The sequence below is a fragment of the Botryllus schlosseri genome, chromosome 1 (assembly GCF_051294905.1).
Source record: "Botryllus schlosseri isolate E-star chromosome 1, Bs_hap1, whole genome shotgun sequence".
Taxonomy (NCBI): Eukaryota; Metazoa; Chordata; class Ascidiacea; order Stolidobranchia; family Styelidae; genus Botryllus; species Botryllus schlosseri.
Window position 1 is genome coordinate 8,084,815 of NC_137236.1, and position 12,862 is coordinate 8,097,676.

General features: G+C 41.1%; 1 protein-coding gene across 1 annotated transcript; it reads left to right on the forward strand.

Annotated features, from left to right (window-relative positions):
- The first annotated feature begins 639 nt into the window (after positions 1-639).
- Positions 640-8,417, forward strand: LOC145438559 (uncharacterized). Its single transcript, XM_080315899.1, has 5 exons — positions 640-1,111; positions 2,132-2,266; positions 4,375-4,509; positions 5,717-5,854; positions 8,248-8,417. The coding sequence occupies exons 1-5, from the start codon at positions 1,009-1,011 to the stop codon at positions 8,415-8,417; spliced, it is 681 nt and encodes a 226-aa protein (XP_080172025.1). The 5' UTR covers positions 640-1,008.
- Positions 8,418-12,862: the final 4,445 nt, after the last annotated feature.

The following is a 12,862-nucleotide window of genomic DNA, read 5'->3' on the forward strand; positions in this document are numbered from 1 at the left end:
TGTAGTTCGAAACATTTTGTTTGGTTGTGAGTCCTATCTAGTTTGATGGAACAGGGGTAGGCCTAATGGATATTTTGAAATCTTGAAGTACGTGCATGTAGCGTAAAAAACACATTTTTTACATGAAATATAGTAACCACTGCATTCGTCGAAATATTACAAATAACCTCGTCACGATGAAACTGTGGATATTACATGAATATTGTTCAAATTAAATTTGCCACGACATTTGAGGGATATATAAACCTACATACGACATTTGAGGGATATATAAACCTACATAGAACTCTGTATTGCTATGGGAACCACCACACCATCTATTTCCATACTGTTACGCAAACTTTCATCGTTGGCCCCATAGGTTCTCAACTTCATCCACCACTGAGTGTTCCTGTCTTATTGATTGCCAATTCACCACCACGGGGAGCTGGTGACAAGCCTCAGGACCCCCGGCAAGGACATGCGGGGCAATTATAGTCCTTTATGGCAGAGTCGATATCGCGTAACATTGGTAGTAATAAGCGGTGTCATTATTTTCATCCTCTCAAACATATCACTGGCTTTGCGAAGAGAGACATTCGTTCACTGCATTCTCACCGACATTGGCAGCTTCTCATATTCGTAAAAGATTGGTAATGTAAGCGTCGCCGTGCATACGTCAGTTTGACATATACTCCGATGCTAACTAAAGTAACGCAAACTCGTGAATGGTGCTGAGACAAAAATGTCTAGTCCAATATAATTCAGTAGCGCCAGTAACTAGAGACAACTGCCTAACGCAGGACTCAGTGGTTAATTGCACGCCGTTTCGTGATTACCTTTATCCGATCGACTGTCTATTTATTTCTATACATGCTGAGCAAGTGTTACAGACTTGTAGGTTTTTTTTAAGGTAGGTTGGTGCTGCGACTGTTGTTGTTCGTTGACACTTGTCACATCTTTGCGTGTTCTTGCAGTTTTATTACGTTAATTCTGTTCTACAAGACTGCTCTGACCGAAGCAAAAGAGATGTCAAACAGCCCCAAGAAACAATCTGATAGCGAGCTTGTTCAGGTGACTACGGGTCAAGGCTCCTCTGAGCCTCGCATCGATTCCAACGGCGCCGATGACGGTAAGGTTACTGATAGATTTCAGATCTGTAAGAATATTGATTATTGATGCTGTAGGCCTATTTGAACGTGGACTTCTTGTTCTACGTTTTATGATATATATTTTATGAATATTATATCTCCTGACCCACGTGCACTGATGTAGCGTCACCTTGAGATACTTTAAAATATGGGGATCTTTGGTTTCCAAAAGTAGAATCGACTGAGTACATGCTTTCGCGAGTCACTCGACTTAACGTCGGAAATTAGATTACAAACACTGACTTAATGTGCTTCAACTCCCTGAAGTAGGCTACATCGGCCGTTCAATTATAATTACATCAGAATGAGATTAATGCGCTGCGTGTAGTTCGACCGCCGTCATCTCGTGTGTCGCTATTGAAAAATCCTACATAATATTACAGTGTATTTTGGTTCATGATAATCGTGTTACTTTATAATTGTAGACTTGTATTTCCGTGAGCCGTATGTTCCCGACCTTTGCTTTAGTGCTAGTCTATGAGGTGTCGAATGGAATATTTTCCGGTCGGAAAATGGGCAACGACCAAGACGAGCTTAACCACTGACCTAGGTTAATCGAGATATGATATTCACGTCTTGTAAAGTACTAATTTGGTGAAAGATGCTTACGCAAGATTCAACGCATTAATTCGTTGTACCATCCAGTTACGTAGTAGGTGCCAACAGAGAATCGTATCGTTTCGAAATCTATGGATGAAATCTGATTCTGCTGTTTATCAATACCTCGTATACTCTTGCACCACTATGTATTATGCTCGCATTTCACTAAAAGGGATTTCGAATAGTTTGCTTGGTTGTGATGTGAATCTCGCAAAATGATAACATAGTTGTAGGTTGCCACGTAACTCTTGGCCGCCGTAAACACGGCGTGTTCATTGCCGTGTCGCACATCAAAAGTCGGCCAAATATTCGGCCAAATTTGTTCATTCGTGACAGTACGCTAAGTTTCCATCCCTTGCATAATCATGTCTTCGCAATTGATAATTCCCACTATTTTGAAGAGAATGTATTGCATGAGCAGCTGAAAGGCGAATCCGACGTGGAAGTCGTTCGTCCACCCGTTGAAAATGTAATGGGTCTCGGATCCGGGCCGCCGGCCGTCGTTTGCGAAGTACCGACTGCACCGAATGAGACAGGTAATGCCAGAAGAGATCACTTACAAAGTACTGCTACCTCATCAGAGTACTGAAGCAGGTTTCGCATACTTGCAGTAATTCAGTTATTATAGCTAAAATATGGTTTTGGCTTCATGACTTTGCTCCTGTATACTAGAAAGTAGTTCTATGATTTGTTTGCATCACTTTTGTGAATGAGTGAAATTAATATATCTACTGTACAAAATATCAAGTAACAGAATGCGTTTTTGATAATTGCTTTATATGCGGAATAGGGCTGGGAACAATGATTGGAGTACTCGAATCTGAATTGAGTATCAATTTTAATGATTCGAGTCGAGTAAAATATGATTTTTCGAGTACTGAAAATAAATGCTCCTCGTAAAGTTAATTTATCAACGTGAATAAAATTTAGGATACTATTCTCTACTGAGGTAGCCTTGGAACCTTGATTGTCTGTTGCGCAGCATACAAAACATAGTAAAACGCTAAGAATGTTGCTAGAAAGAGCGCATTTACTAAGTCATCATCATCCCACAACATTATCACAAAGTGCAATGAAATCGGTATGGTCGAAAAATATATCTATGTGTCTTTAATGTGATGAATAGCGGGCATTCTATTCTTTGTGGTGGCGTAAAAGGTACATGTTCACACTTTGACATACCACATTCTCTTATGACGTCATAATGACTGATACTCGACTACTTGACTCGACTCGAAGCACAATACGTGATTCAGAATTGAATCCCTCGGGTACTCGATTTGCTCAGCCGTAGTAGTAGGTAGTTTGGCGTTATAAAGAAGATGCATCTTCCAATTCAGAAAGTATAATCATTGTTGGGATCAAGTCACTACCTTCGAGTCACGAGTCATTTCGAGACATTGCAAATTTTGACTGGAGTCGAGTCAAGTCAATCGATTTTCGAAGGTAACTCGATTCAAATCAATCGGTTTTTGAAGGTGACTCGAGTCGAGTCAAGTCAAGTCAAGTCACGAGTCGAGTCACAATTCAAGTCAAGTTACCTTTTCTAAGTCTTGAGGAATGATTATGTCATTGCATTTTGCTAGCTGTCTAAAATACAAGTTGAGTGGTCATTGATTTTGAACCGATAAGCGAATATAGAGTTTATTATACATGTGAGAAGGCGCTGTATCGCTCACATATACCTAGAACTGCGAAGCTATGTAAGTAATTGCATAGCCTCGTCAGTTTATAGCTACCAGCCAAAATAGAGACTAGAGAAACGAATTGAAAAGTTGCAATACATAACTCATTTACGATCTGATGATGATGCTATTCGAGCCTGTGTCGATGGTTGAGGACTATAAAAACTATACTTGAATTCAATTTCAATGTGTCAAGGTAAGTACAGGGAACAGAAACAGATTTTGCTATATAATTACTATACTAGTTTACGACAACGTAAGCTGTAAGCCGCGATCACTTCATCTGCGGTAAATTTATTTATGAGAGATCAATGGAGGCTCAATAAAGCGTACGATCATCGAATGATTGGTTACTCTCACGGGTTACACCTGCGTTTCGCGAAAAATCCGAACATATGCAAGAGTCAGTGATTTTTATCGACACCGATTACTTGATGACTTGAAATTACTTGATGACTTGAAATTGACTCGTGAATTTTGCTCCGAGTCACGAGTCGATCCGAATTTCTGATACGCTGAGTGAAGTCAAGTCAAGTCATGTTGGGAAAGTGACTCGAGTCAGGTTCAAGGTATACGAAAAAGGTGACTCGAGTCTGACTCGTGTCAAGTCATGACTCGAGTAATCCCAACACTGCTATTTAGAACATGTTAAGTGTTTCTACTTATATTTTGAGTAGTTTAGACATGGCTAACAGACCGCCGTCTCTACTTGCAATTTAGTAAAAATTTAATACGTGAGACTAATTTCAGTAGCAATACTGGCTACATAACCACCAACTGAAGTAGTTTATGAGTGTAGCTCTTATCAGTACCAATTGTTTTATCGGTTTATCGAGTGTTTTATCGGTTTCTCGCAGTACCTATCGCGTTTTAGTACGCCGATAACTACCCGTACAAATTATCATGTGACGTTGAAGTTGATGAATGTCTCCAATGCTGCGTTAAAACCTTCATTCTAGAGAATATTCCGATGGAATCGAGCAGTGAACAGTCTGCATCAAAAATCGTCCGCGAGTCCGTGATTACTGGGGCAGTTAGCGACGAAGAATTGTCGAAGTCGCACGGTGTTGATCAAGTTGTGCCGGCATCCAACGGTATGATTATTGCAAAAAGTATTATTCCAGTGATCGAATCGTTATTAGCTCCTGTCCTTGATTACGGAAATGCGGGTAGAGGGGCGGGTTCAACACAGTGTTTTAATGTTCATATAGCCAGGTTAAAATTTGTGGAAGGCAAAATAATTTACATGACATTGCCGTCGCAGTTGAATTGTTACGTTAAGGAAAATGATTGCGCCACAGTTTCCGAGTCGATAACATAGGGAACCTTTTTTATGACGATATGTCAAATGGAAAAGTACATCGAATAACAATCGGTCATTAGCGGTCACGATATGTGCGTAAGCGTTTTTTAGAAATGCCCTTTTAAATTTGACTGGCCCAATAAAACGTAAAATACCGACGTGCATTATATTTGGATCCATTCCAACATGTAGCAGCGAAATTGTTGGAATGCAAACCTTGGAATTGAAAATGGAATGGAAAATCTTATATACGAAAGTTTATACGGCGAGAAATGCAAAAGTTAATGAATAAGAACAATTCAAGTGTCAAATTTTGTGGTATCATTTAGCAACGTGTTATTATTACGTGTGAGCTAAGCAACGTGTTCTTATTACGTGTGAGCAAGGGAGGAATTGGCATCTTTTTAAAAGGAATTTGGCACAAATTCTGATGGAAGAAGTAAATCTATTGAAGAAAAAGGCGAGAGATTTTTTGAGGTATAACAACGATCAAGTAAAATTTTGACAATGCCAAATCATCATAGCTCTGCTCTGCATCGAGGATACTAAGCCATCATGTCTTCCGGATCCTAACTGACTTCAACAATTGGATTACAGCAGCGGTGATCTCTCACGGTGGAAGTTTGCATTAACTAGGGTCACATGCGTTCTCCTTTATAGCAGGATTTTTCCTATTTCAGGAAATCTAGAATGTCATTCGAGAACGCCAAAATTTCCTCCTATTTGGCAATTCGCCCTCCTTCATAGCCTTAACGGCCAGGCGATTGTACAGGCAAAAAAAATCGCCATAAATGAACCGAAATATGAAATCTGAACGTTCGAGCGGGTCTTCCAGGGACAAATGACTATTTTAGTCAACACAACATTGTTTCCAATGTGGAAATTTCCAAATTCCCTTTTTTTTCGTCCAATATTATAAATTTTTGTGATTTTAAAGTGTCCTCGTATCCCGAACTCAGATATGTCGACCTTGATATTGACCAAATCTGTCGTCACAGACGGATCGTCTCCTATATACGAGGATGTTGCTGACTCCGAATTTTCGAAGACTCCAGGTGACCTCGAATCTGGGCTAAAGCCCGTCAGAAGCAAACCGGAAACCTCTCGTGGACGTGGTATTGTCGCACCGACCGACGGTAAGTGATATTACATACGAGTAGCGTTTGAGCGTTACTACTCTACATGATCCCAGCATAAACGGCTAACGGGAAAGTGAACGCATTCCAAGACCAGCAATACGCGGTAATTTTTAGAGCTCACGGTTGTGTTAACACATCTATTTACTGACGAGAGGTGGTCAGAAACGAAATTCGTCTACCTTTTCGGTGTGGTAAATAGGATTTTCACATCTGCGCAACTTTATTCAAGTGGGTATTGGTTCGCATTCGTTCTACTTAATATAGTTTGCAGTTTCAGGCAACACTACTAAAGCAGGGGTGGGCCATCATTTTCTTCGCGGCAAAATCAGTGGCCAAAAATACGTTGACGGTCCGAGTCAAAACTTTCAACTATACTGTCCAGTGTTTTATTTTCATTTATAAATCAAAAGCTGTGAATTGCGTTGCTGGTAAATGCTCCGCAGTGGATGTCTTGATATTAGATATGCTAATGACAAAGTGACGGTGATATAATGAATAATAATAATAATAATTTACCGTCATAATTCGAAACATTGTTAAACATGACACATTTTAAACTAGCTTATTGTGTTGGTCACTCGATCCGAGCAATGTGCAGCTTGGTGAAATAACCTTGCTGTTCAGCGGAGCTTGCAGTTATTCTGTAATTCGCCCTCCCTAGACTGACGTCCCATGGCCGACTTGAATTATACTCTTTGAACACGGCGACCTGCGCTCGGCACGAACTGTGAGGATGGACTTAACTCTGACTCAAGTAGGCCTACACGAAACCAGTGCTCCACAACCGTGTTTGAATTTTAGCTTTCGGCGTTCATTTTTGACGGGCATGCTCATCATTTACGGGTGATGATGATTCTTAGTAATCACAGCCATCGAGTTGTTTTACGGATTAGAGATTTGTTTTACGGATTAGGGATTTGGAAACGTATCACGTAGCAATTTCAAGCACTGACCGTGTTATGCGTAATGTGACAATGGCAAGAAAGAGGGTTTCAACTAAAGTGGAAGGCAGAAGTGAATTCTTGTGGCCTAAATTGTACCGGCATACTGTGCTACATTGCCTTTATTTTGAATCTGGATTACGCATGCTAGGTACATAGGCTACGTATTGTGGTATATTATTGAACAGGCTGCAAAATGACCGAATTTCAGGTTCAGTTCATAAGCCTGTTGGTTTACTCCATGCAGCAACTTTCAAAACTATGTGTTATATGTTTTGAATTCCAAGCACCTTTCGCGGGCCCCACTTCGCCCAGATATGCACTGGAGTATGATTTCTGTACTCTACTTCGAAATCACCGCTTTATCTGAGTACTACTCTGACCACCTGAGATAAACTCGCTATGGGAGGTTTTCTCTAGACCGGACGCCGTCTTTAACGTTGAAGGCATTTTTACCTATAGTTTCGACACAAGTTTAGGGTAAAGTAAAATTTGACATTATCGCTTGACGCAAATTTGTTCTTGGCCGTGTCCCCGGACATGTTCAGTCAGCTGTTTAGAACACATCCAAGTCCGCAGTTTTTAGTTTTTATAGACTCGTAAGGCTGTTCTACGTGATGTTACTTTTTCACATATATTCACGGGTGACTAGTTGGAGATAAATGATCACAGGTAGCCAATGTTTCATGTCTGCCCGCCGAGCTAACAATGGACATTGTCGTGCACGTCATCTTCTCTGTGTCCGAAACTGTTTTCACGCCAATAAAGTCCGCACAAATCGGGAAATGTAGTCGGAATTTCTTGCGTTTCGACGCGATCACTCCATGCCCAGATCCGACGACCACAAATCCAATTTCCACTGAACGCCCAACACTTCGAAAATCAAATACTAAATACATTGATTTCACGGAATCGCCTCCCACCTTATCGGGCACACACCTGATTACCTCTTACTAAAGCAAAAATGTTTGAATAAGGCGATTAGCAAACGCTAGCCAGCAAGCAGACCACGTAGGTTAGTGTGTCCGGACTCAAAAACGTATAACGGCTTTGAAATTATACTTATATACCACGATGAAATGAGTTGAATATTGTTCGATCGCCGTTTGGTTGCATATGTGTCTCTTGAAAACCATATATAGAATTACAATGGATTTAGATTCATACAAATCTACAGGATGATTATCAACCTTCATATCTGTGAGCCGCCACCCGCCATATGTGACGCACGGGCCATAGGTCTGAGAAGTTAGTTGGCCGTATAGAAAATTTTCAGATCGGAAAATAGGTCACGATCAAAAAGGTTTACACCTGGCCTGGCCAGTAGCAGTAGCAGTAGCATCTTCCACAAAATTAAAATTATTACTCATCTTGAGGACCATCATAGAAATAGGCAACCGATGAAAATAATGGAACTCCAGATAATTTAATGATTTGCCCTTTCTGCAGATGGTATTGAAATGTCTGGTGATGCACACGCGGAGAAGACTGACGTGACACTGAGGAAAAGAGGCTCGAAGGTGGAATATGTCGATGATCTGACCGCTGGGAATGGTAAGTTAGCATTACGCATCATAGTCCTGGATATCACGGTCGTCGCATTCAACTGGACCCGATAGACTACAGTGATAGCTAGTCACTGCAAGTGCTTAGATTATACGAGATTGGATATCCACGCCTGGCCGGGTTAGCACGAGAACCATTAAGAACGTATAGGCGACTAATGAACGTCATGAAACCTCAAGGCTGTTAATGATCCAAGTGTCCTTATATTGGTTTTGTATTAGCAGAATACAACGATGTTGATGTACAATCTCTATTCGGATCATTTAAATCCAGCTTGTCCCGTCTTCACTGTAAGGCCGTGGTCAAATTTGACCTCCAACGAACAAATATGTGAGCCATTTTTGAATGATAGTATTGTTCTTGCCATCCATGTTAGCTTGCGTACATATGGTAGGAACCCTCGAAAGGTTCAGGTTCGTGTGAGCACGAACATTTTTAAATGGTTCTCTGTGAACGCGAACAAGAACCCATGACGGAACGTGAAGTCATATTGGTGATTCCAACGCTACATTTCAGTGATCTGTTATATTAATGTGCATGATAGCTAGCGAGTATTCGGACCACGTTACGCCACAATGATGAAGCACCTGCTTACTTTTAAACGTCACCTAAACATATTTACTGTAGCAATATAGCTATAATAATCCTATAACGTCAATATCTTTTGTCGCTTTGCCAACAATTTCGACGAGGACTTGACACGGAAAATAAGCTGACGACTTAACCCGTACGCCTGCTAGATTTTTGACATCACACTACGATGTATTCTATGTCATTTTCATCGATTGGTTGGATAAGTATCCTTCATTAACTTCCTACATATGATGTTGGCCTATTCTGATTGCGGGTCAAGCTCGCAGCAAGAGAAATGAAAAACGTAAAGCTGAATTTTGACCAAATTTTTGTAACAAAGCTAGTAAAATGTTTTGGATTGGCAAGGTGCATGCTCATTTAGTATCGATTTTTTTTAAACTGCCAGCGCCATGTATATAGCGGTCTGAAGTTGAAATGCAAAGAACTACACCCAAAAATGTTATAATGACGGGCTGAATTGTAACATATGAAAAAGGTTCACAGTGCAGATCATACCAAGGTTCGTTTGTGAACTCGAGCCTCTGAATGTCTGAGGTTCACACACTGAACTCGAACTTGAACCTCGCGTTCAGACCATCCCCCATCCTGCGGTATGCACTGTCAATCGGAATCGTTAATTAGCCTATTGACACTAATGTCTCGTCGGCATGAGTAACTCATTGCACATGTCATATTTTGAAAGAAACGTCAGATTCTTTTTTTACCCGTGTTTGATCTTCACAATTTCGGCTATTCCCGGTTACCCTTTTATGACATGGATATACAAGCGGGCCTAAAGGTAGCACTATTGCCTGACCCCACCTCGCTTTTCGTTTAATGGTATACTCGACCGTAGTGATAGATGGTGAAGTTAGTACTCAGTAAGGGGCGCTGTAGGGTTCGGAAAATTGAAAATTGTGGGGTTCGGAAAAACAATGATACATCCTTATGTCATCATGAAAGGTGTGATTTTGAGAGCTCTTTAGCGGAATTAGCGAATATATATAGGTAATTCCACTGATAGGGTCGATTCCGGCCCACCTCGCCAATCGCGTAAAGCAGTGGTGGCCAACCGGTGGAGAGTTCCCACTGGGGAAGAATTCAATGGATTTTGGTGGGGAATAGATGCATTTGTTAAACGTTATATACAGGATAGTCTACATATTTACGGAGACACATGCGCGATTACCGTTACCCGTTAACTTCTCTGGAATTTATGTACCGAAATTATAAATTGAAAGTGTCCTCGTAGGATGCGTAAATGGGAATCTGTCTTCTTTTTCTCTGAAAAGGATTTAAATGCCACGAAAAATGCGACTCCGGCACGGCGAACATCAGAGTTTCTTGAAAAATCGGGAGCCGAGTCTACACAATACTAACGATCAAAAATTTTCGAAGTCACCAGTGTTCTTATAGCTTTGCGAATTTATAAAAAGTGTACCGTTTTTAGGACCTCGTAATATTTTAACACTATTTTCAAGGGTATATAGGAGTTTTGCGTAGTGGAGAATGGAAGACACGGAATAAATGGTTGCCCGACATATGAGCATTGAGCATGCGACACAATGGCAAACGACAGTTCAGCATGGAACACATCAGCATGCGTCACTTCAGCATGTGACTGTATAACCCAAAAACTTCCCCTAACCCGAAACATAGCCTAACCTAACCTAACCTAGCCTAGCCTAAGCTAACCTAACCTAAAGCCTAACCCTAACCCAACCATAAATCCAACCCTAACCTACCCCTAACCCGTAATTTAACCCACATGCTCATGTGTCGCATGCCAAATTGTCACATACCGAAGTCTCGCATGCTGTAATGTCGCATGCTCATATGTCCACGGACCGGAATAAATATGAAGACAAGAAGGTTAGAAACCACTGACGTAAAGAAACCTCACCTCGCAATATTGATAGCGGGTTAACGACGAGCAAGATTAGTTGCTCTTCGTTCTTCAAATTAGGAGTTAAAGGTAGTAAACATGAACGAAATCAACATACCTGTGATTCATCTTCAAGGATTGGTGCACACAACTCATTTTCACCCTTCGGAATGATAATTTTGCCACAGGAAGGTGCAGACGCACGGCTACAATGTTTGTAATCAGAATTGGGCAAAGTAGTTAGGATTACGACTCGTAGAAGTAATTCTATGTATTTTCAGTCACTACTAGTAGACGTAATGTCAACATTACTACTCGTAGTATTAGGTAGGATTACGACTCGTAGAAGTATTTCTATGCATTTCTAGTAGACGCAACGCCAACATTACTACTGGTAGAAGTAATACCGTTAAGCAGTTTTGGCACGGAAATTATTACTGCGTTACTTGTAATTAACTGGAAATTCACGGTTTATTTCTACAAGTAATGCAGTAATAGTTTCCGGCCCAAAACTGCTTCGGGGTAGACAAAGGAAGTAGACATTCCACGAAGTATTTTCAACAGTGGCTTTCGTCTGTGGTCCGTCTATGTTCAGAAGTTCTTCGGATATGAGGAGCTTTCCCCATATTGAGATGTGTCTTCGAGACCAACTTAACTTATGAGTTTGTAAATTAAGTCTGTGAAGTGAAATTGATTTACCACCGTGGTATTATCATTATTTCATACGGTCTTCTGACAATTTCACTCAAGAGATGGGAATGTATTGAAATTCTACTTCATCTTCAAGCATCGAAAATTTCAAACGTAATCCAAGTAAATGTATTCTCGAAATCGGCACTAGTTCGGGTAGGGCAAGTTGCAAAATCGGATTAAGTCAGTGGTTCCCAACTTTTTTTTAGACACGCCCCCCCCCCCCCCCCCCCCCTTTCTGATAGTCCAACAGGGGATGCTAGCAACTTCAACAGATTTTTTGATGACATGGAAGGTTATAACTGTTGAGAGAATATGAAATTAGGTGTATATATAGCGAAACACGCGTGAATTGAGGTAAATCGCGCAAATCGCGAAATTTGTTTCAGTTGCCCGCTTCTTCGCTCCCCCTCCCGAGCTTTCACGCCCCCCAGGTTGGGACCCACTGAATTAAGTACTATAGGAGAGAGTGTTAAGGACTTGTTACCGACCACCTCTGTGCTTGCACACCCACCGTCCACGTATTTTCTGGGTGGAAGAGACGATTGTATTGAATCGTCTGATTTAAACAGTGTATAGATAAATGGTTTTTCTAAATGTCGTTGTTTCCTTACCATCCGCTTATAGTGAGTGTTGTTTTATGAGGCGACATTCCGGAACAGACTCCGATCAATGCGAACGTTAAGGAGTGCAAGGAATCGTGTATGAAGTTCTTCTCACCTCCGGGACGTATTATCTATATGCTTGTCTTGTCCGCGATGTTTTCCTGGTTGGTATATGCGATCGTATATTTCATACAAAATTATGAGTCTCCTGCTTCCAATGACTCCGTCAACGTAACGAGTGCGCCGAACCAAACTCAAAGTGGTTGATACCGTTGTTTTGGCGAGTCGTCACGAATTGTTTTACAGCAACACAATGCGATCCGCGTCTGTGTTGATGTGCGTTCTAACCTTGTAATAAATGCGACATATATCCTAATGGAAGAATTTGCTTCGTGTACCTTTCGATTGGCAAATCGTGCCCATGCCGTCAAATTTATGTACCGCATGTATTGATGCTGTTATTAACAATGTGCTGAGAGTGTAGGCATCATATTTAGCCTATAGTTGGGTTGCTTCGTAAGCGACGGACGTGTCCAGTATGTTATGCAGCAATGCATAACGTTTCAATCATACGGAAACATCGATATTTTACTTATCTGGGCGTACAACGAACACATAAGGTATGTTTCGCTTGGCTGGCCGCACCGCCAGAATCGGGCAATGATTAGTGGCAGCGCATTTCGTGGAGTCGCATGTTGGCCAAACTGTCACAGTTTTGGTGTGTCCTGGCCGAGAAAAGTCTGCC